The sequence below is a fragment of the Oryzias latipes genome, chromosome 21 (genome assembly GCF_053564925.1).
Source record: "Oryzias latipes strain Hd-rR chromosome 21, Olatipes_Hd-rR_3.1".
NCBI classification, from domain to species: Eukaryota; Metazoa; Chordata; class Actinopteri; order Beloniformes; family Adrianichthyidae; genus Oryzias; species Oryzias latipes.
In genome coordinates this window covers 27980982-28005158 of record NC_136257.1, presented here as the reverse complement: position 1 = coordinate 28005158, position 24177 = coordinate 27980982, and the positions used below count along the sequence as shown (strand labels likewise).

The 24177-nt window shown below is 37.6% G+C and overlaps 1 protein-coding gene and 2 long non-coding RNA genes across 5 annotated transcripts; 2 read left to right on the top strand and 1 right to left on the bottom strand.

Moving 5' to 3' along the window:
* Window positions 1-1528: 1528 nt before the first annotated feature.
* On the top strand, window positions 1529-3960 carry LOC105356851 (uncharacterized). The gene is made up of 5 exons (XR_013652851.1): window positions 1529-1797; window positions 1887-2204; window positions 2302-2401; window positions 3196-3232; window positions 3453-3960. It is a non-coding gene; the product is annotated as an uncharacterized LOC105356851 (long non-coding RNA).
* LOC105356850 (nectin-1-like) lies at window positions 2858-20273 on the bottom strand. Of its 3 annotated transcripts, none has more exons than XM_078939789.1 (8): window positions 20048-20271; window positions 15070-15402; window positions 14689-14988; window positions 13639-13732; window positions 12609-12760; window positions 11921-11999; window positions 11768-11839; window positions 9047-11356 (listed from the first exon to the last, which is right to left on the bottom strand). In XM_078939789.1, the coding sequence occupies exons 1-7, from the start codon at window positions 20193-20195 to the stop codon at window positions 11797-11799; spliced, it is 1149 nt and encodes a 382-aa protein (XP_078795915.1). In that variant the 5' UTR covers window positions 20196-20271; the 3' UTR covers window positions 9047-11356; window positions 11768-11796. The 3 variants fall into 3 exon arrangements, with proteins under 3 accessions (XP_078795916.1, XP_078795915.1, XP_078795914.1); XM_078939788.1 differs by having other exon boundaries at window positions 11768-11851; window positions 20048-20270; XM_078939790.1 differs by lacking the exons at window positions 9047-11356; window positions 11768-11839 and adding an exon at window positions 2858-3496 and having other exon boundaries at window positions 20048-20273.
* Window positions 20274-22953: 2680 nt separating this feature from the next.
* LOC111946756 (uncharacterized) lies at window positions 22954-24124 on the top strand. Its single transcript, XR_002872514.2, has 3 exons — window positions 22954-23098; window positions 23729-23808; window positions 23887-24124. It is a non-coding gene; the product is annotated as an uncharacterized LOC111946756 (long non-coding RNA).
* The last annotated feature ends 53 nt before the right edge of the window (window positions 24125-24177 follow it).

The window sequence follows — 24177 nt, the reverse complement described above, 5'->3', positions numbered from 1 at the left end:
CCCGCCCGCTGCTTGACGTGCAAATCTTAGCCAATCAGATCAACCAGAAAGGTTCCTGCCCCCAAGTGACAAAAACGCCCCCTTGACACTGAGCGTAAATCCAGGTGACCGCACAGTAAATCTAGGTGAGCGCGCAAAAGAGAATTGACCGAGCAAGATCAATGCTCAGTTAAGATTTCAGCCGGTCAGTTGTAAAATACGGGGTCGCTTGGTTAGAATTGTGCCAACACGGTTTTAAGGTTCACTCACTCAGTTTCTAAATACGCCCGCTCAGTTGTCTTTACGCCCTTTCAATTTTTCATCATTACATGGGAGTAAAATATATATGAATGACTTACTGTAATTTTTGGCAGTGATACGGAAAATGTTGATCTTTATTCTGCTAATTTAACTATTAAAGTGGAGATTAAAAAAAAAGATTACGCTGTCACACACAAGAACCTGAATGTCAATAGATGTAAAGATTTCATGAAAGAAAAAAGAAAGTGTTTTTTAAGTTCATCCTTTGTGGTTAAATTTTGTAAAATGTATGTGTTTGACTGTCATCAGTGACAAACAAAAAACTGCCTTTTTAAAATCTATTGTTTTGTTATGAAACTGCTTTGCTCCTGAAATCCACAAGATGGCAGTAAACTGACTTTAAACTACAGAGAATAAATTTCTCAGAAGAGGATCTGAAGAGTCAGAAAATCTGCTGTTTCATATCAAGGCTTCTTACAATGGAAGTTTTTTTTAGTCATAATTCAAAGTAATGTGCAATTCTAAATTGACAGTTCAATTTGCAATTTGATCATGCAATTCTGACTTCACACAAACAGTTTGAACTGCTACTTTTTTTCACGCAATTCTATCATTTGAAAATAATAGTGTTTTCTTAATTAAAATAAATTGTGAATAATGGTTTAAAATGTTAAATAATTACATTTTGTCCACCAATAATGCTGAAGTAAAAGTAAAGACTTTTTATTGGACCAACAGGACTCCACGGTGACATCAGTGTGAATTTTTCTGAGCATCTTTATGGTTTCATGCAGAGAAAGAGAATCACAGATTCAATATTTGTTTTAAGGATGTTTCTGGAGAAGAGCAGAGAAGATCAAAGGGAGCTGCTTTGTGTTTTTGCACATCTAGAGAAAGTCTATGACAAAGACAAGAGTTTGGCTGTTTTTAACAACTGCATTTCTTTTACCACAATTAACCAACACAAATGCGTCACAACCACAAACCTTCTGCATCAAAACGTTGCCACATGTTTGCTCCACAGAATGCTGCTGGTTTCTCTTTAGCTAACATTGAGCTGCTGCATCGCACGAGAAACTTAGGTCTCAAAAGATACAACACTTAAATAGAAATGATAGTTTTAGAACAACAATCTGTATTAATGTACATTATTTTAATCTACAACAGTTCTCATGTTTGTTAGCATTAGTTTGTCAGGAACTAATGCTAAGATCTGTGTCTTACTTTAACAAAAGTTGTTTAAACTGTTGCGGCTGCACCACTAAAACTTCTGCATCTTCCAAGATCTTTCTATGAAGACACAGAAAACCAAAATCTGTACAGATAAAAATGAACATGACTTTAAACTGTTACATCAAAGTTTTAAAATGTACTTTAACACCTAGCAAAGCAGCATCTAACCACTTCCTTTTTCTCAGTCCCTCCTCCAAACATGTATCAGAAACCAAAGCTTGCTGTTCCAGTTTGTCTTCTGTTCTCTGATGGTCATCATGTTCTGGAGGAACACAGCAGTTCTGCTCCTGATCCAGATGTTTCAGGCTCAGCGTGTCTTTGCAGGTACGAAAAACACTTTCTGGAAATGATGCAGGATTTCATTGATGTTGATGATACAACGTTTATAACTTGTTACATGTTTCAACCCTCAGCTGCACCGTTACCTGAACACAGAAGCATGAAGGTTTCCAGAGGAGATTCAGTGACTTTAACTTGTAATGTGTCACTGGAAAACACAGCAGAAATCAAATGGACCAAAGACAATTTATCATTTCATCATTCCATCACTCTCAATGCCACTGTTTCAAATTTCTCTTCTTGTAAGATCAGAATAGAGACAGACCTTCCTACAAAGTTAATGATACTGAACGTTCAAGATAAAGATCAGGGACTTTATAGTTGTAGTCTAACTGACAGTAAAGGATTTAAAGAAATTACATGGAATCTAACTGTGTTTGAAGAAGTTAAAGGTATGTATGTTAAGACAGGAAAAGGTTTACGTAAAGGAATTTACCTGAAGGCAACTTAAAACCATCAATATTACTTTTTTATTTATATTCATTTCAGACGCCCATTATTCAGATTTTTGGATTTATTCTTCTGTAACATTATTGATTGGAGCAGGATTTCTTCTGTGTTGCATAATTTTAGTCGTCTGCTTCCACAGGTGAGTTCTTCTGTTTTAGCTTCAGACATTAAATTATATAAAAAAATGGATTTTCACCTTTTTTGTTTTGTTCCATTTCACTGGAAGAATTTATTTTAACGTTTCAAGTCTAAATTAGATTATAAAGAATTATCTAATATGTCAAATATTAAGAAAATAACTTTAATGCATATTGACTCTGAAAAACATTTTACTATGAATTGAACAAAATAAAATGGGAGCACAAGAGAAATTTGTTTTATTTTAAATAATAAAACTACTTTTATTGGTTAATAAAAACTGTTAATACATTTTGCAAAAAAACAAAGCAGATCTTTGATAGAAAAAAAGTGAACTTATTTTGATTTTTATGACACATTAGATTCATACATTAGATCTATATGTTATTTGCCTTCAGTAACTGTTAATATTTCTGGCATGTATAACTGCAAATGTATTTTATCTTACAAATGTGTTTAAAATTTAATATACCAGCATTTAAAATGGATATTGGCCTTTTTTTAATATTTGAAATTATTGTTGTCATTATTTGTTGTGTTTGTGTTGTTTTACATAATAGTCTGAATTTAATGTTAGTTTTAAGTGTTTTTCTTTAAACTTATAAAGACACTTTCTTTTGAGAAACATTTATATGATTTACAGTAATTTTGTTATTAATATTTGTGATTCGAAAAACTTTTTTGGAGAAACTAAACTGTAACACAGTCTTAGTAATTACTGTATGTTAAAAATAGTGCAGTCTAACAGCAAAAATAAGAAAATAAATCAAAATGCTCATTTCTTTATCTCTGCAGAAAATGTGGAAGAAGAGCAGAGTCTCAGTGAGACGAGGTCAGTGAAACTTTAACGTCTGCAACAGATTTCTTTGACTGTGTCTCCTGAAAACACTTGAGGGTTTTGGTTTTCTTTGCAGAGCATCTGTGTGTCTAACCAAATCTGTGTGAAAGTCTGGTCTGACAGTCCTGTCTGCTCTCATTCTCACCTCTAACCTCAGTCCGATGATTCATCTTTCATTTCCTTCATAAAGTTGTTCTTCTCTTGTGTTCTTCAGATCATCCTTCTCTGCAGTTTCCACTCTAAGCCTCTGTGTTGATGCTGAAAACACAATAGAAGAAGATGACAGAAGAGAACATGGAGACGGAGGAAAGGAGTTGGATCACCAAACAGCAGAGAGGGAGTTTTGGACTTTACAAACTGCTTTGTTTGGTTAAAGGATCTATATCATACAAAGTCAACTGTTGTGCTTTTACGTGTTTTATAATGTTCATTTTGTATTACAATGTTTCTCCACACGGAGGGAAAAGCCGTGCCTCAGACATGGAGTCGTCTCACTTCCTGGTTTTGAAATGAATTTACGAAAATAATTCATATTTCTTTAAAAAATGTTCTTTAGTGCACCAAATGGAATATATTATTATATATATGGATTCAGTTTACTCTAAAATGCTTAAGAAAATCATGATATAGGCCCTTTACATGTAATATGTGATATAAAGACACGGTGATCAAGTATATAAGAAGAAAACTTTTAATATCAAAAATTAAATACATTTTTTTAAGGCTGCCCTTTTTCACTCCTGAGCCATCTGCTGACCAAACTAACAAGTACAATAAATCAGAGGGGTGGGTTGCTGTGAGCCAAACCTCATTACATGTATGTTAAAATATATTAAAGGATTACTGTCATTTGGATTACAGTATGACTGTAACACAAAACCCTTCACGCTGCTGCCTGTATGGGTCTCCCTGTGCCTTAAAAACTCTGCCAAACCACCTGGCGACCCCTAACAGGATAATCTGAAAGGTGAACATCATTTATGCATCAAAGTGAACAAATACAGATTATTACACAAGAGCATGAATATCAAAAGATGTAAAGATTTCATAAAAAATGAAAGAAAGCTTCATGTTTTTTACGGTTTTGTCCATGTTGGTTTAACCTTGTATGATTTATTGGTTTAATCATAATGAGAAACAAAATACTGCATTTTAATTCTCTTCTATTTTGATGTCCTTTGTTCTGCTTTAAAACTTTACTCCAGAAATCCATAAGATGGCAGTATTTATTGTTTTTTTTTTGCACAGGAACAAGACCCAGAAGAAAAGTTAAACGTGATAAAAATTCACACAGAACTCAGAAATAAAATGGACTAAATTATTTACACCTTTAAACAAATATTTGATAGAAAATGTAGCTAACAGCTGGATTGACAAATGGATTGATAAGATGGAGAGAAAGATTATTTGTTAATTCTATTAATAAATGTGTGTGTGTGTGTGTGGGTGTGTGTGTGTGTGTGTGTGTGTGTGTGCATGCAGTGTGTGTTGGAAGGCATACATTTATGTGCGTGCGACCCAGTGGCGGTTCTACACTAACTTACTCCCTGGGCGAGTAACCCCACCAGCGCCCCCCCCCCCCCCCCCCCCCCCGCACACATACAAAATTTGACAACATCCTGTTGTGTTCCCTATCTTCTATTTAGCCATTTTACTCAAAAAATGCATGAATTTTCTAGACTCGTATTACAGGGGGGTCAAACTCAGTCACACAGGGGCCAAAGTTAAAAACACGCTTATGGTTTTGGTCCGAAGAAGATAAACATTTACTGAACACACTAAAGCTAAACTTTTAAACTGAACTTTTTGAACATAAATATGAATAAAAACAGGAACATTAATCCAGAATAACTCAAGTTAAACCTTAAATAACTTGTAATATTTTGTTCTCCATAGAAATATATTCTGTCAAAATTATACAAATATGAACATGCTGCAGGACAAAAAACAAAGAAAGCCTGGAAATATTAATAAGAAATTACATATCAAATAATTCCATTTTTTTTTTTGCTCTTTCATCATTTTTTAGAGAATTTTTTTTTTATAGCTGGACGCCTGCTTCATTTTTAGCAATAATTTCTTAATGTGTGACGTCCTGTGTGTGTCTTTGTGAAACATATCAGAGGGATTAGATCTAAAAAATAAAACTTATTGTGATTAATATGTTTAGGTCTTATAAAACATTAAAGACTAAATCTTAGAACTCATCAGTGGGATTACTCCAAAAATATTTGGCATTTCCCTAAATTTGTGCAACACCAACAGTAGAAATCTTCCAAAAAAACTCAATCTATGAAAAATGGTCTGCGCTCATCCCCCCTCCCCCTCCCCTTCCCTCTGACACACGCGGCTCCGTCTCTATGACGGGAGGCGCAGCTGCGGCCCAGAGTTCATTGTCAGATAGAAAAAGACTCCCAATCACCTGTTAGTGTGATTCAGCCAGCCACCGGCGAGTTGCGCTCCCCTCTCGAGTTTTTTGACTTATGTTCCAAAGACTACCGCAAAGATGTGTGGCCGCAAGCGTCTTGCAGCAGAGGGCGGTGGTCACGTGCGCATCGGGTCTGCTGTGTCGGAGCAAAGAATTGTGGGAAATAACCCCCATTGCCTGCTTTTGTCGAAATTGGGTTGAGCACGGGTGTTTGTTCTGACTATCTTTTCATGAGCCTGTTTTACGTTGTTTCACTCTGAATTATTCTTTTTTTTTTTTTTTTTTTTTTGCACCATAAGTGTGAAGAGGAAATAGGAGGAAGACATTATTAAGAGTCTGATGTGTCAAAGTAAAAGCATTAAGTGTCGGCTGCTGAAGCAATTTCAAATTAAAAGCTTCAAGCTACCTCTTTGAATATGGTATGTAGCACATTACGCATCGGGCACGGCAAATGCCGCCCCCTATGTAGTGCCGCCCTGGGCGACCGCCCACCTCGCCCATATCAAAAACCGCCACTGGTGCGACCCACTGTTCATATTTAGTATGTACACCTCTCTGTGTCGATCTGTGTGAAAACAGACACATGAAATCTACACTGGTCAAACCCGTTTTTGCTTTTTGGTTACTTTCTAAAGACCAAGTTCAAAAATATTTATTTCAGACAGCTGAAAATGTATGTGGAGCAGCAAAGTAAGACAAAAGTATATAAACAACAGAAATCCGAGAGGGAGTTAGAAGAAAAATCTTGTATTCCCATCCCCGCCCCTTATGCCATTTGTATCTACACCCAGTACATCCACTGTCAAAGTTCAGCTCCATTCTCTTACAGCTACACCTGTAATTCTCAGTTCCCAAAATACCAGAATGAAGGACACATTCTCATTTTATAAGCATGCATTTTCCCTTGTGTTTGGGAAACACAGACTATACATGGGACCTGGACTGAGTAACCCCTCCCCCCTCACGTTCCAAACAGGAAGTACCCGCTGGTCCCAGAAAGCCAAATTCCACAGCCGTCTTTATAGAAACAAACGACTGTTTCATTCTCTTTGTCAGAATTACCATTCTTTCTCCTTTACCTTTTTTTCCCCACATCTTCTGGCTAATTCTAATATTTTTTCATGATGTTTTTTCTTTATTAATCAAGTTGTGCCCGCTGGCTCCCACCTCAAACATTTGATTGACATATTCTCTCAGGCCCGCTTTTAAGTGGAAAGGTATGGACTTCCAACAAGTTCACTCCTTATTAGCGATAGTGGTTACCATGGAAATGCTGACTCAGACCACTTACTGCTTACTAACGGCATCTGGTTCCAACATGGCGAAGTCTGTATCGCGAAACAATGAAGACTGAATTGACTTCATTTCGTTGAAACCAGAAGTAAATCCTTTTCTGTGGGTGACGTCACACTGACTATGTCCAGTTCTCTTCTACAGTCAATGGAAACACAGCTATAAAAAACAGATGAAGGTCAACTAACATCAGAGCCTCTCCACAAAGGAACTAAAGTAAACAGCAGTTTTTGTCAGAAAGATTATGCTCAGCAGTAAATCTCTGCTGTTCAACAAAGATTTGCCAAAATTGACGAAACGAAAACAAATATATTCAAATATATATATATATATATTTATATATAATATATATGTACGAATATATATATATATATATATATATATATATATATATATATATATATATATATATATATATATATATATATATATATATATATATATATATATATATATCTGAAGTGGCTGATGTCAAGAAGTCCTACCAATGGCTAGAAAGGGCTGGCCTACAGGACAGCACCAAAGCGCTCATCCTGGCAGCCCAGGAACAAGCCCTGAGCGCCAGAGCAATAGAGGCTCAGATCTACCACACCAGAAATGACCCAAGGTGTAGGCTGTGCAAAGAGGCCCCTGAAACAATCCAGCACATAACTGCAGGGTGTAAGATGCTGGCAGGGAAAGCATACATGGAGCGCCACAATCAAGTCCTGGAATAATATACAGGAACATGTGTGCAGAATATGAACTGGAAACCCCAAGGTCAAAATGGGAAACACCTCTGAAGGTGGTAGAGAATGAGAGGGCAAAGATCCTGTGGGACTTCCAGATCCAGACTGATAGGATGGTAATGGCAAACCAACCAGACATTGTAGTGGTGGATAAAGAACAGAGGAAAGCCGTTGTAGTGGATGTGGCAGTGCCAAGCGATGGGAACATCAGGAAGAAGGAACATGAGAAACTGGAGAAATACCAGGGACTCAGAGAAGAACTGGAGAAAGCCTGGAAAGTGAAGGTAACAGTGGTGCCTGTGGTAATTGGAGCACTCGGGGCAGTAACATCCAAGCTGGAGGAGTGGCTACAACAGATACCTGGAAAGACCTCAGACCTCTCAGTCCAGAAAAGCACAGTGCTAGGAACAGCTAAGATACTGCGCAGGACCCTCAAGCTCCCAGGCCTCTGGTAGAGGACCCGAGTTAGAGGAGAAACCACCCGCGGAGGGTGAGAGGGGCGTTGTTTTTTTTATGCACTGTATTTATACTCATTGAACTTTTTGATTGTCTTGAAACCGTCACATCTTAACAAGGACTTTGGTCATTTTGGTCACAAACACTTGATTGGTTTTGACAGATTTGGCCTAAAATCTTTAGAGAACAGAGGACAAAGGTATTTTTTTGGTTAAAACAACCTGCAATATCAGAATAACAACGTAAGGAAAGAAAAACAACAGACAAAGAGATAATACCCAATAATTCTAAGTCTTCCCACATAGATTCAGAACTGCAAAATCTTCTGATGCGATAATTCACACAGAGCGATCTTCGGTTCCTGTCTTTACACAGATTAGACATAGTTCTCATGCTTTTGTTGGGAAGTTGTTTCTCTTTCATCCGCTTCCTGCAAAAAAGACTTGGAAAAATCACTTTTGCATGCTTGATTATTTTATCCTATAAAGTTAGATGATTAGCAAATATGAGATAACTAATGAACATTGTTCCAACAATTGTCTTTTTGGGAAATAGACTTTTTATGTAACTGTTTAGAAATAGTCAAATCAGCTCTGTCACATGTTATAGCTTCTGTCTATCAAGTTCCTACTGTTGCATTCTGGTTCCCCAGAACATTGTTTCAAGCCATCATTACTGTACAACACAGTTCTAATTGTTTTTGCAATAGACTGCAGGCTTGAATGCACAGGATTGTTTTTAAAGCTCCAAAAATTTGACTTCTTTTCTTGACATTAAAGCTCAGCTTTAAGGACAGAGGGTTGCTTAACAATAGAATTAGCATCTAGTTGATTCTTAGGCTGTTAGATCTGAACTAAGAGACTGATTCTACTCAAATAGAGGCACAAAACAGTGAAGCCAATCTTTTAAATTCAAATCCAACTTTATTTATAAAGTGCTTTTCATGCTACAGATCATCTCAAAGTGCTTCCCAAAAAAATAAAGAGTTAAAATAATAAAACACATACACATCCCACATTTACGATAAAAACAAATTGAATTTGTTGTTAAAATTTTGTGAAATCAAATAAAAACATTTGGAGAAGTAAAAACTATGTAAAACTTTACTAAAAAGATGTGTTTTTTTCTTTAAAACCTCCACTGTGGCTGAAGCCATCACATCCTGAGGCAGGCTGTTCCACAGATCCCATAGTTCTGAAATGAGGCCTCGCCGTGGTTTTTCAGTTCTGACCTTTGGGACCATCAGCAGACCTGCACCTGTGGACCTGGGGGCTCTGGGAGGATCATAAACTAAAAGTAATTCTGATAAAAATGAGGGTCCAATTCCATTAAACTTTTATAAAATAATAAAAGAATCTTGAAATTGATCGATCTTTTACAGACATGGCAGTAGATCACGTTATTTCCAACAAATCTGGTGATTCTTTAAGCAGTAAGCAAATGTGCTAAAAGGTTTCAAGCTTGCATCATGTTAGGAAGAATCTTTAGTGCACGCAGAGTGGATAGGGCTTGTACATTAAAAAATTCTCACAAACGAGTGAACAAATTTTCTTTTATAAAATATCAATAAAAATAGCTTTTTGTTTTACTAAAAGAACATTTTTTTTAAAGTTAGTTTGTTTTAGTTCATCAGCAATAAAAACAAACTGTAAACTGTTCCTCAAAATAGAAAAATATAAATGTATAAGGCACCAGTTTTACAATTTATTCCTGGTTTATGTTTATCAACTATAAAATTAAGTCTACAAATGTTTCAACTAGGGGTGTGTATTTGCAGGGGTCTGGTGATATGATGTTTATCATGATACGATACTTATACTGATACATCCCAACACAGAACCACAGACGACATTTCTCTTTAAAAAAAATCTAATCAATATTTGTATAGCACTTTTCCAACTTGTGCTACTCTGAGTGCTTTACATAAAAACATAATCAAGATTTAAAAATAAGACTTTAAAAACATATTTTTGTCTAAAACCCATAAAATACCCACAATTTAATTTAAAGATTATGACTTAGAAAAAACGTGATCTGAATATCAATGCACATTTAATAAAATGGCAAAATATATTTAAGGATTAAAACATTCAGCTCTGCAACTGTATTTCAAAGCTGCTTTTAAGCAAATTTATGGTGCTTTTGTTTCAGTAATTTAAGATTTTTTTTTCAACACTCAATGTTGTCTAATTTTCAGAACATAATATTTTTCAGCACAGGAAAAAAGTCTACAAATATTAAACATGCCTTAACCAGTAATGTTCTATATGTATGGTTGAGGAAATAAGGTGCTATTTATGTCCAGCATTGCTAAGCAGTACTTTTAAAAGGGTTTTTGGATCTCCGTTGTCACACACATAGACATAAAAACAAATTTCACTTCTGATTGCCAGAGCTTTTCAGAGCATTGCACACGTCACTCGGATCCATCAGGTCTATGTAACAACAACCACAAGGCTCATTAGTTCACACAATGAGTTATAGGCCACTGTTGAGTCGCACCGCTGCAAGTTACATATGCAAAGTGAGACACCACATTGGAAAAGGGCAAGAGGCCGGCTCACTGCTGTGCTACAAATGCAAAAACAGAGTTGGAAAAGCAAAGGTGTGTCATTTGAGAAATAAATTATTGCTGTCAGCTAATAAAGTAAAACTCATAGAAAACATTTTAGAAAGATCTGAGTGAGTTTACTCTCAGAATAGTGAACGTTTAGGCTAATCTTGTAGTGATGATGGCGATGACAACACAAAGGAAGCCCATTTAAAATCAATGGTAGCATTAGACTATTTCCACATTTTCTGGCACTACTTTTTTTGTTTTTTGGAGGATAACGTGTGTTCGGTCTCAGATCAGACGAGACGACCTTCTGAATTTAAGCACATTACTAAACAGAGGAAAGAAAGTAACCAGAATTTTCTAGTTCCATATTATAAAGATCAGTGCAGTTTATGTAGGTGTGAAATCAAACCCTGTTTGCTGAGTTAAGACCCCAGACTCCATTTTAACTGCAAACACCATTCAATCCTCCCCTCTCCTTGACTCCACTTCTCTTTGCTTTATAAACTCCTGTCACCGTCCTTCAGAGTTAAAGCTGCATCCATGGAGACAGACATGGTCTGTAGAGAACTCTACAGTTTAAAATCAAAATCCACATTTGCACCTGATGGACATCATCGTTCAGAAGATCCTTCTTTCACGGTTTCAGCAGAAATCTAAAGCAGAAAAACATCAGATTAATTTTAAGACAGACAACCAGAGACCGTCATTAAACTTCATGAAATAATTTATTTCAAAGAAATAATACTTTTGGAATATTTATATAAAATGAGGGAATAATTTTGTTTGCTAAACTCAAGAAAAACACAAAAATCTATTTCAGCCTTAACAAGTCATGAAAATGTGTTAAAACAGGCATCTTAACTTTGAGCCCATCTTTTAATTGCAGAAAACAAAGATTTTTTCTCTCGTCATGTTGTTTGCCACAAATGACCATTTAGCAGCTAAGAATGTACAGTTTGTGCAGTTAAATTAGTTTATTTGTAAAATCCAGTATATATATATACATACAAAAAATAATATTTGCTAAATGTTATTGTTATTATTGATATTTTTATTATTTTTACCTTTTTTTCTGCCACCAATGAGGAGCTTCTTATCCAGACTTCTTGGCATCTCCCCGAGGATCTGACTGAAACCTTTGTAAAATACTATGAGGAAAAAACTTCCTCTTTCAGTTTGTTAATTTTAACTCATTACATATCTGTTGGACTTGATACCTTTGAAGTTTTCCAGTTCCAAGCAGGAGAATCAGGAGAATTGGGAGACCAACCAAGACGCAGAAAAAGTTGCAGTTTCCTGTAAGAAATAAGTCAAAGTTTAATGGCACCACTTCTAATTATCTCTAAAAAAATTATATTTGAAAAAAAAAAAATTATGACACATACATTTTTAATTTTAAACAACAACAAAAAAATACATCTTTGTGAAGTAAACTTTCTTTAAAAAGAATGCTTTTGCAATGCTAGAAACAGAAAAGTCTTCATTCTCTCTGAGTGTATTGTGCTTCCATGGGGACAGACAAAAATGACATTTAGGAAAATCTTCAGAAAATCCTATTTATATATTTTACACAATGTAAATAAGAGTAACAATTGTGACATTCATTAATTTCACATGTTTGGAAGGAAGTTACACTCAGAGCCCACAGAAAAAGTCTTTTTCCTATCGCCCCTCTGTCCACAAAACACAATTTAAGGGGGAATTCAGTCTGGAAAAATCCTTTGGTCCGGACCCAGTCCACTTAATTTATGCACAAATTTGGTCCAGTTGTTCCGCTTCCAACACGGAGCTTCAGACTGAAGACCCAAAGTCTTTAGAAGCTCTCCCAGCATGCCTCAAGATTTGTTGTGTTTGGTATTCAGGTGAACATCTATGTATTTGTTTTGTTCTCACAGCAGAACTCACCTGAAGAGAAATGCACAAAGAAGTAAGCCTGTTTGCTTCCGTATGGATTTTTGGTTTCACACTGATAAAGGCCGGACAAGTCATTGCTCTGGCTTGAAAACTGCAGTGTTGCACCCACAACTTTAACTGATGGAGGCAGAGGCTGGCCAGACCTGAAAAGGCAAAAACAAAATTCAATCACAAAAAAATAAAAATAACTTGACTGCAGGTCAAAACAGTTCTCAGCCACACAAGAGGAGCAGTTTAGTTTGTCTGGGTGGTTTCATGCTTCACTTTTACAGGTGTTTTTAAACTTTAAGCAAAAATAAACAGAGTCCAGGGTCTTTCACAATAATTGCACATTTTAGGTTAGTCATAACTACCCCTGCATGTGGATACTAGCACAAGAACAGGCAAACGGCTGGGTCCAAATGCAGCAGGTTTATTAGCTCAGCTAAAAGTCCACAAAGCTAAATCAGCATCGGGCAGGGGTTGATAACAGGCATCAAAGGAGAGACAGGGTAGTCAGGATCCAGGCGAAAGTCAGGGCAGGGGGCAGGCAAACTGAGTCAGACACAGTCAGGAGACAGAAGATCAGGTCCAACCATAACGCTCGGTAAGGAAGGCAGAATGGCACAAACAATACTTCACACTGAGTGTGGCTCAGTGCAGTGTGTAACCCTTATGCTATCTTAGATGACCCCACCCTTACATTGACGTGTTCTCCCTACCATGACAAAGGTGGATAAAGGTGGAAAGATTTCATGTTATCCATGGACACCAGTTAAGATCACAAATCATTGAAGAAGTGAATGTTCATTCAGCCTGACTTTTTAAAATATTGAATTGTCAATTGAGATTTGCGTATTCCTTTGAATTCTAGTTGCAAAAACTTCCACAGGTTAGGTTGAACACACAAGTGTACTCAGACAATAAATAAATACATTTAAAAAAACAAATACATTTCAAAACACATATTCAAAATGCAAACAACACTGAATTTACTTTGTGTATCTGGTTAAATGATCTGTTTTTCAGACATTTTCAGTACCTTGTCCAGATAACAGTTGCTTTTGGATTTGCCTCAGTTTCACACTCATATGATACTTCGGATCGTTCAACAATGTTGACTTTCCCAGGTGGGTCTGCAATAAATACAAAAAGGTTTATGACATAAGATACATGTCAGTCCTACAAGGATAACAGTGGTTTAAAAGCATTTATATTTGTAATGAGAAAAATGTGCAACTTTGTCCCAAAATAAAGTTGTTCTGCCTAAAACACAAAAAAGCTTTTTTCATTGTATAAAATATTGGAAAGCAAGAACCAAGGCTCATCCATGTGGATCATGTTGGATACAAAGTCCTTTACACCAGCGCTGTTCAGGACGTTTTTAGGCCACTGACCAGTTTAATGTCAGCCAATATTTTATTTACCGTACTTCTTTTTTTTTTAATTACATTTTATTTAATAACATGATTTTCATTGAAGTAGATCTTTAAATAACAGAATAAGTTAAATTCCGGTCAACTCAAATTCAATGATTTACTAACGGGGAAAGAAAACAGTAAAGAATCTTACACAAGAAGTTAAAGAATAACAAAGAAATTAAAGTTCTGCATAAATAAGAAGCAGAAGATCACAGGACAACACCTAAGCAGGCAAGACAGCAAGAGAGGAAAAAGAGCAGAGGAGCCCCATTCTATTTCTGCAGTTCCATTTAAAGGCCTGGTTATGTGTTTCTCTGCACATTGTGCATTTCCTAGTTAACATATCATAATAATAATCATCAATAATCATAACAACAATATGTTCATTTCGGGGAACCTTCTTTTGACATTTGGCTGTACTTTTTTACTTCCTTTAATCGTCCTTCCTCTTGGAAGGAGATGGTCAAAGACACTCTCAAAGGTCACCCTCTGGTTTTCTCACAACAGATATTCTAGAAGGCTCCATAGGTATGATAAGAAGACATGTTGTCCAACAGTCTTTCCTCTTGTGTCCTGTCTTCACCTCTAGGCCTGCATTCGTTATTCTTTCTACACTTTTCACTTTCACTATCAGAATAAATCTGCTTTAGAGGAAGTTTGAAGATACTCACAGTGGACCTGGATGTTGGTTTCTAAGATTTCTTCTTTTGTTGCCTCACTTGAGATGACACACTTCACTGATTGACCATTCATCTCTCTCCCAGGTTTTCCAAGCAGAGTACTCCATGTGGTGGTCGTACCATTAGCATGCTGAGTTTCCTTAATTTCTTCTCGAACTTTTCCTTCCAAAGAACCTTTGATCCATCTCACCTCTGCCTTAGGTTTAGAAGCAGCAGCTGTGCAGGTTGCAAGTGGAACCTCCTCATTTCCCTCTAAGGGTGTATAATCCATCAGATTTGTGATTGGGGGCACTAAAGGAGTACCAGTAAAATCAAGATGTTGCAGTAACAACAGTAACAAAATGCAGAACAATGTCAACAGTCAGATCTTACCAAGTATTACAAGTTGTGAATTTCTGCTTGGTGTTCCACCAGGGAACAAGCTGAAGATGCATCTGTAGCTTCCTTCATCCTTCAGTGTCACATTAGAAAACTTCAGGGTTCCATTTTTATCATTGAAATTTCCAATAAATTCAAATCTGAAATCCTTTTCATTTCTATACTTGAGTCCAATCGTGGGCTGAATTATCAAGAAAACATCATCTGGAGCTTTTCCTTTGATCGTTTTCTGCCATGTGATCTGGGAAAGACGATCATTTGTGATTATGTGGCAGGGTAAGATGGCGGAGGATCCAAGCATCACAACCACATCTCCAACCTGGACAGCTGTAAAGAGAACAAAACATGACTTTAATACAAAAATCTGTCCAAAGTCTGCATTAAAGAAAAAATGTTTGTAGTTTGATTACAACACAATCATCTCTTTAATACACCAAGTTAAACAACAAGACATTTTCCAACTTATCTGTGTTTTTTACTTCTAGTGGTTTGGACTATGGATTGTTTATTCTTCACTTAAAGCCTTAGTCATATGCGCCCACATAGTGGTTTGACCCATATGAGTGCTGAGGGATTTTTTTTGGCTGTTGGTTGGCCTGCATCCACCTTTAAGGGCTGTTGAGACCATCGACAGTAAAAACAATGGACGAATCAAGGTGTGAGATCACCCACACAAATTGGGCTCTTACCTCCAGCTCTCGTGAAATGAGGCAAAATCCCTCACCATTGCTTCCAGATACGGGCGTCGCCATGTTGAAACCAGTCGACAGTGATTGGTCTGAGTCTCTCTGAGTGATTGTGTCTATGGCAATGGCGACAGTAGTTGCCACAGATACGATGACTCAGAGCGAGTCGGACCAATCACTGTCAACTGGTTTCAACATGGCGGCGCCCTAATCAGGAAGCAATGGTACTTCCTATTTGGATAACAAAAAGGGAGGGGTTGAGCTGACCATTGTTTTTACAGTCAATGGTCAAATGTTTTACCCTTAACATTAGAGCTGTAGCTCCTGTGTTCTTTTTGAATAACCGTAACTTTTCATCTGTTTGCACAATTAACACTTAACTTCTGTAAAGTGCTGTATATCAGACCAAAGCTGCTTTTCTAAGCTTTCAGTCTGTTGGAATTTCGTTAATTAAGCATTGGTCAATGATAATTGAAATGGCACTTTTTAATTCCTGTTGCCAGAATTATAATAAAGCTCTGAAGCTTTATTAAGGCTGGAAGTCCGAATTTGTGACTCTCTTTTTTTAACTTTACCGAAACAATATTTTTCTTATTTTCATAGCGACAATAATAATAATAATAATACCGTAATATTAATAATGATAAGTGTCCCCTAAATTAAATTTTGTTTTTATTTTCCCCTCTTGGAAATATTGCGGGATAGTGGGCCTTCAAAGTGGGTCACATAGACAAAGAAACACACATAAGGAAGCAGCTGACACACAGATGGCTCTCAGCCGGAGCAGGAGAGAAGCTGCAGGCAAATCTTTGAACGATCTTATGATCCCTGAATGGAAACGTGATTACTGATGTTTTAGCCCAGTGGAATTTTCAGAAAAAAGCATAACAACTTCAGTTGCAGGTATACTTCCACTGTGAGTTAAAGTGTTGCGAGTTAAGGTGTTTTGTTGTGACTTAAAGTGTTTTGTTGTGAGATATTAGCCGCGGTTAAATGGGCAAAATATTTTGATCGGATCAATGGTCGGATTAAAATTCAACCGTGCACATGGGCCCAGAAAACCTTTTTCCTATTAGAACAAACGTTCACATGGGTCTCACTTTCGGTCAGAATAAATCATTTGGACATGCGCAGTAGTGTTGAAAATACCGGAAAAGGAAATGAGTCCCACAGTAAACAAACCTTGCTGTCATATACATTTATTCAGCAGCTCGGTAATATACGAGACGATCGTCCAAATGTGCTTTTATTAATGTTATGAATATTATGAAGGGCCTGTTCGCTCATCGTTTTAATTTTAATCTGTGTGGTCAGTGCTTTTTCTGTGGAAGAACGGAGCTGAAAGAAGCCAGGCTGAGAGAGGCTAACACATGCTAACAACATTTAGCCTTAGATGAACATAAAATCGATGCGGGAAATGCCGCAATCTGCATCCTGGCTGCACGTAAATATGTGGGAATAACATCAGCCTTTATTTAGTTGGGACATGACTGGAAACACAAATTCACATGATTGTTTGAACAGTTTTTAAGGACTGATTGACATTTCTGCTCTGAAAAGTTCGCACACCGCCCCAAAGCCACTGTGTGAGCTGGAAGTCCGAGCTCTGCCTGGACACAAGGTTCACCTGAAGCCGTCAGCCGCTAACCCAGAGCAGTGGGACGGATTGCAGTCCATCAAAGTCTCCCAAACATAACAAAACAACAAAACCCACACGTAACAAAGCATCCTCCCCTCAAACACAAAGTTATTAATCCAGCTGCTCTGTTCAGAGACACAGTTCCTTTGGTCCACCGGCACCCGAGCCCAGATGTCATGGGGCACAAAGCGCTCCTCCCCGGCATCCCCCTCGTGAGGGGTGTAAGAGAGGGGAGAGGCGAAGAGCCAGCGGGGCGAGAGCGGAGCGGTGTTTTGCACCGGGCCTCCACAGAGCAGCCGGTCGGTCCTGTTTGAGCTCCAAAGCTTTCTCTGGAGCATCACACCGTCTATGCATGACGTTAAACCAGAGTAGTAGTGACACACAATCGGAATGAACCGTTTATATGAAGAACGATCGGATCAACAATCGGCATAACCCACCTATCTCGATCGGAAAGAAATGTTGATCCGAACGAGTCTGATCGGGGCAGAGTATTCCACACGGCGTGTTTACATGACGCATTTTTCTTCCGATTGGGCGTTCTTTCAGATGACTTTTGTCTATGTAAACCCAGTTATTGTTTTACGTTTTGAGATAAAGTCTTCTTCTTTCTCTTTCGGCTTTTTCCCATCAGGGGTCGCCACAGCGAACAAGTCGCATGGTAAACTTGGCAATGTTTTACGCCGGATGCCCTTCCTGACGCAACCTTCTCAAAGCAACCGGGCTTGGGACCGGCAGAGAAGTAGAGAAGGGAAACGTTTTGAGATAAAGTATTGTGTTGTTTGTATTGAGCTGTTTCGTGTAGCAAGTTACTTTTTTTTAGTGTTGTGACGAATTCTAGTGTGTTATTTTGTGTTATGAAATCTAAAGTGTTGTGTTGTGACCTTTATGGGCCACCGTACTTAACTATCTAAATCAGGGGTCCCCAAACATTTTCCAGCGAGGGCCACATGAGGTTTCCATTCTCTGATGGGGGGCCAGGATCAGTTTGAAATAGAAAAAGTGTGACAGTGGCAGGGGTTCCTAAATGTAAACTGAAAGCCACACATAACTAAATATTAATAACCCAATGTGATATCAAATACTCCTCTCCCGGTTCTTCACCAAAATACCAGAGACATATATATATATATATATACTACTTATGAAATCAGTAAAAAATAACCCTCTCTGGGTTCTTTCCGTAAAAAGTCAGGAAATACATAGTAACAGTATTTTAGATTTTAGAAAATTAATAATAACCAAATAAATCTCTGTGAGTTGTTCACTGAATTAAAGCTTGTGTTGTCCATGCAAAAACTTACAAAAACATGTAAATGTTCAACTTCAGTTGTGGAGCAGAGTCTCTTAAATGACTCACATGAGCAGTTTCTTAAGGTTTTTGTGTTTTCCTTATAAACCGGGTGTGGAGGTTTTCAGGAGGCTAGCTAGACATCACTGTTTGTTCTCTCTGATCAACTTTCTAGGTTAAATGCCTGCATTCTGGATCAATGTTTCCCTTTCCTAACCTTTTTGTCACTTTTCCGTTCTGATGGGCATGGGGGGGGGGGGGGGGGGTCACGTTCAAATTCTATAACTGGGTCAAAGTGAGATTGCAGTAGCAACCCTTTTAGCTTGGCTCACATTTCAATTCAAATAAGCTTTATGTACATGAGGAAACTACGGTGGCCCTGAAGTGCAAACCAACAACGTCATCGCTTCATTTAAAATACTTTTCAGTTCAAATGATTGACAAACATCATCATCCAATCAGCGTTGTCCCATAGTACCTGCTTCTTCCGGTTTGGAAATGTTTTTCATTTTTGAAGATTTCGTTTTGTTTTCTGGAAATTCATTCTGTGTTCTGAAATGTTTTTCATTTTTTAATATTTCAATTTTTTTCTGAAATGTTTTTCATTTTTTAATATTTCATTTTTTTCTGAAATGTTTTTCATTTTTCATATTTCTTTTTTTTCCTGGAAATTAATTTTGTTTTCTGAAATGTTTTTTTTTTGTCATTTTTGTTTTTCAAGTTTTGGTTTCTGAAATTTTGTTTTGTTTTCTAAAATGTAATGCTGCTTTTTAAATTTTTTTTTTTTTAATTGTTGTGATCTTAAAAATGTTTTTGTATCGAGTGATTTGTTGAATGCTTTGCACTTCAGGGCCACCGTAGGAAACGATTCCAGGGTTTCTGTTTTCCATGCTTCCATGAGTCTCCATCACTGAAGTGACCTTCCATGCTGTTTGGCTATTTGTGAGTGCTGGAATAAACGGGCTGAAGCTAAAAAGGGAATAATGCCTCTCCACCTGTTTATTTCTGCTTGAAGCTGCCCGGGGTCGTGCGGTGTATGGGGCACGGACAGCTCTCCAAAAGAAACCTTTTCATGAGCAGTTTGGTTTGAGACGGTCCAGCCGGATCGTTACAATACGAAAAATGATCCTCTGATTCCTTTAAGGCTTTTCCTTGTGGATTTTTTCCACATCTGGAACATTTTTTTCCTAAAATAAAAACCTGTGAACCACTGAATCGTTTACCAAAATGTTTGTTCTGGAAATCAGAGAATGTTCTAAACATTTGAAGAAAACAAACGTAACTTCTGTAAAGTGAGAATTGTTTCTCTTTTCGACTTTCCCTTCGTCAAAGAACAAAACAAGGATGGAAACAAACCTTCGACGTGTTTCGTCTCTAGATGAGATGCAGTCAACAAGATGAACATCTTCAAAAAAATGACGGAGAAAAGTCCTGCAGAAAAGCACAAACATGTTTTTCTGTATCTGGGTCTTCGGTTGACTTCAGTCGCTCCAAACGGCTCCATGGTCTCTTCTTCTGTCCCCAAACGACCTCACCCGCTGCTGTCTGCAGATAAAATATGAAGTCATAAATATCTCTTCATAATTAAACTGCTACAGTGATGGGTCCGATGTACTGTGGCAACTCATAAAGTCAAACTCTGTGTGTCGAGGCGCGCTGATTCAGTAAATGTCACGTGACTCAGGTCACGTCACAGAGGAGGAGCCAAACAAGGAAGCGCATCTTCCGAGGTTTTCCACCCAGTTGGGTGATTTTGAATTTGATTTTGTGGAGAACATTTGCTTTGGGCGGGTTATGATTTGATTCGATGCAATTACATTTAGTGTTAGGCTAAAATTCTGTGTTTGCCACAAAAAACAGTCAGAATTAAAGTTTGCATGAACTAAACTGTGATCTACCTGATGCAACAAGTGTAACCCAAATGTAAAAAAGTTTGTAAAAGTTTGTAAAACAGAATATGTAGGTGTGAATGACAACAGCTCAGGTTAGAAACACTTGCTTATGCATTAAAAACACTTTAGAAGTGGAAATCATTGCTTACTCTTTCCAGTCACTTGTCTCAAACCAAAAATACATGATTACTTTTAAATGCTGCATTGAGCAAATGAGGTTTTAAGATTGTTCTTAAACATAAAATGATAAAAACTGCAAAAAAAAAAGTAACACAATTAAAAAAAGCTAAGAACAGAAAGTTACAGAATAACTTTAAAAAATCAATATTTAAACAATGTTGTTAATGTTTAAACAAAAATAATTACATTTTAAAAACGAGTTAGAAAAGCCAATATATTCCAAATATATGAAACAACTACAAGCAGCCTGCTTACATTTATTAGGGTTTTATTTTAAAAAATCTAATGTTTTTTTTATTCTTTAATTTCTTTGCATGTCTGCAAAATCTGGAGTCCAGTTTACAGCTACTAACCACTTTTATCTTGGAGAGTACATTTCTTCAAACATCCTTTAGTGCTATTTCATTAAATTTCTGTGTACCTTAAGCTAAAACAAACAGGTACAAAGTTTGAGTTCAGATAAGCAGAGGATGAAAATGAAAATCTGAACGGGACTTCGAGCGTCAGCTCTTCTTCCACAATTTCTGTAAAGACAAAAAAAAAAAAAAAAGAACAATAAACCGTCTTCCTGGTTCTCAAAAGCCTAAACTTTAAAACATGAACAGTTCAGCGACAGATGCAAAAAAACAGACTTTTTTTTTCCAAGAGCAACAGATGAATATGATCAACTGTAGTACCTTTGCTCCTCCCTTTTAGTTCCCAGTTAGAGTATGCAAACCCAGCAGACGGTAGAAAGTCCCGCAGGGCAAAGCTGCACATGATCCCTCTAAACTTGTTTTTATGCAGCCTGTCCCACTTTTAAGATCTGAGAAAAGCTAAATTCCTGACACAACGTATGTTTTGGGGGAAAAATAAAAAACAGGCATATACTCATCCAGAACATCCTCTGTATGCCATGTTACTGATGTTTTTATTATTCTACAATAGATGAGAATATCTTCTTCAGGATTCAGGATATCTTTATTGTCATTTTACCACAGGGATACATTTGTTTCTCTGGTCCCGGGCCAGCCGTTTATGGTGTGATTACGAGCTGGTCAATGTGATAAAGAGACGTCTCAGTGTTATATTACACTTCCTATGGTGTATTCCATAGTCCTGTGATTATTGGACAGAAATTTAGCACAGAATAAGTTGTGTGTGTGTGTGTGGGGGGGGGGGGGGGGGGGGGGGGTTACCATGATCTTACAGAGGTCAGCAGTCTGGCCTCCCCTGACTTTATCTCCAAAACCTCTAATATGTGCTGTCCCACCAAGGTCTGTGGTGCCTGTCGCGGCGGTAACCCCTGAACCCGTTGGTGGACACAGGAAGTAAGGGATGCTATCAAGCTAAGGGAAGAGTCATTGATGATGAAGCAAACGGTTGTTTTAAAGAAGCCAGCGTAGTGATACAGAACATTTAAGCTATATGACTGGAACGTCTTATTTAGCCGTGCAGTTAACACATTTTAATGCACACCCAGCAGCCAATCAGAATCGAGTATTCACCTGGACCATGTTATGATTCGATTCAAGCTTCTGATAATTGTCAAAGCCTGGCATCTTTGCTTATTACTAACCAAATTATTTTTTGCTTTTTACATTATGTAAAAGCTTCGGTAAACACTTCTCCATGTCTGGGTTCATAAGATCATTCAGTCTGTCCCAGTGCAGTGAGGTCAGTAGCGGTTTTAGGCACGGGCCATACGGGCGATCGCCCGGGGCGGAAAAATGACGGAGGGGCGGCGCCAGCGGCTCAGCTCTTGTAAAATACTTTATGCACCACTATTGGTTTACTAATATCACAGAGTTTGTAACAGCCTGAAACCTGGCGGCGCCCCCGCCCCGCAGCTGCGCTCCCTCCTGTCTTTGAGAAGTAGATGCAAATGTGTGTGAGAAGGAGAAGGGAGGGGGCGCGGGGTGAAGAAGGAGAAAGGGAGGTATGGTGTCAAAATAGCGCCTAAAGAATTGCGCATCAAAACAGTAAAACCGCGCATCAAAACCCCAAATCTGTGAATCAAAATGCATAAATTGAGAACCAAAACCCACAATTTGCAACCAAAAGCTATAACCCAAAGCACAATCCTATTTCTCAGCTGGCGATTTGTTTTCTCGCCATTCTGAAATCCTGTTTTTGAGTTGCAGTTTTATTTTGAAATTGTCTTTTTGAGTTGCGCTTTTATTTTTTGAGTTGCGCTTTTATTTTTTGCGGTTATGATTCTAAAACCTGTCGACACGTAAAAACAGCGACATGTCAGTCAAGGGGAGGGGAGGCGGGACATCCCTCATATCCAGAAGCTCATTGGCTGCCGAATAACACCGAGTCTTACGTCAACAGACCAGTTTAGAATGTGCCGGTAAGTTTTTCATGTTTTTCATATCTTTTACTATATTAAACGATCAAACTTGTACTTTATTTAACCAGAGGACGCCAGCACAGTCAGATGAGGAGCTCCACCAGTAGCTGCTAGTGAAAAAAGATGTTAGAAAGTTAGATGTTGCATGACAAACTACCACCATTGTTCTCCTGTGTTAGCATGCTAGCTAGCTCAATCAATGCTAGCGGGGTTTCCAGCTCTTTTCATGATTTTTATGGATTAAACAAAGTAGATTTTTTACCACAGTGTCAGGATCGGTCATGTAAAGCTGGGAATAATTGCCCGTGGATTGTCACTAGGATTAATCAAATATGTTATAACGTATAATGTTTCTCAATATTTTTCAGGGTTTACAGACAGAGGGAATTATTGAACAGAGCAACAATATTGCTGTGCCATGTTTACAAAATGTATGCGTCTGCACTATGCAGACTGGCAGAAGTCCGTTATGAGTGAATCAGAGCAGAGTAAATTGTAGCAGACCAGCAAAAACAGGCTTTATTCCCCTTAAAATTATTCCAGTATTAATCATCAATAGAATTATTTGTATATTTTTAATTAGTTGCTGGTTTTAAAATGGACTATTCCTGTATGTCTGTTTTCTATAAGGGCCGTTGTTATGCATGCCATAACAAAAAAGGCAGGAATACTGAGGCAGCTACGACGTGGATGTCTACATCTTCTTTAAGGTAATGAAAACAATTTTAATCTTAATTTTTCTCTTCTTTTTTTGGTTAATTGACTATGCTGTTTTTGTTTCTTTCCAGATGCAGGCCCCAAAGACGTCCCAGTGTGATGCAAAGGCTGTCCAGCTGGCTCACAGACATCTCCTGTTAACTGAAAGAGAAGCATTTAACATAGTTGTCCATTTTGACCATGATTCCATTGACAACATGCCCAGGCACACTGTCTGCTTCCTATTTCTCAGTGCCTGCACAAAAACAGTGACTTTTCCACCTCAAGTCTTTTGAGGAGTATTAAAAACAGTTATTTTAATTTCTCTGTATTGTGGTTAAGATTTTCACAGAATCTGATACACTTGACTCTGTGTTTCAAAG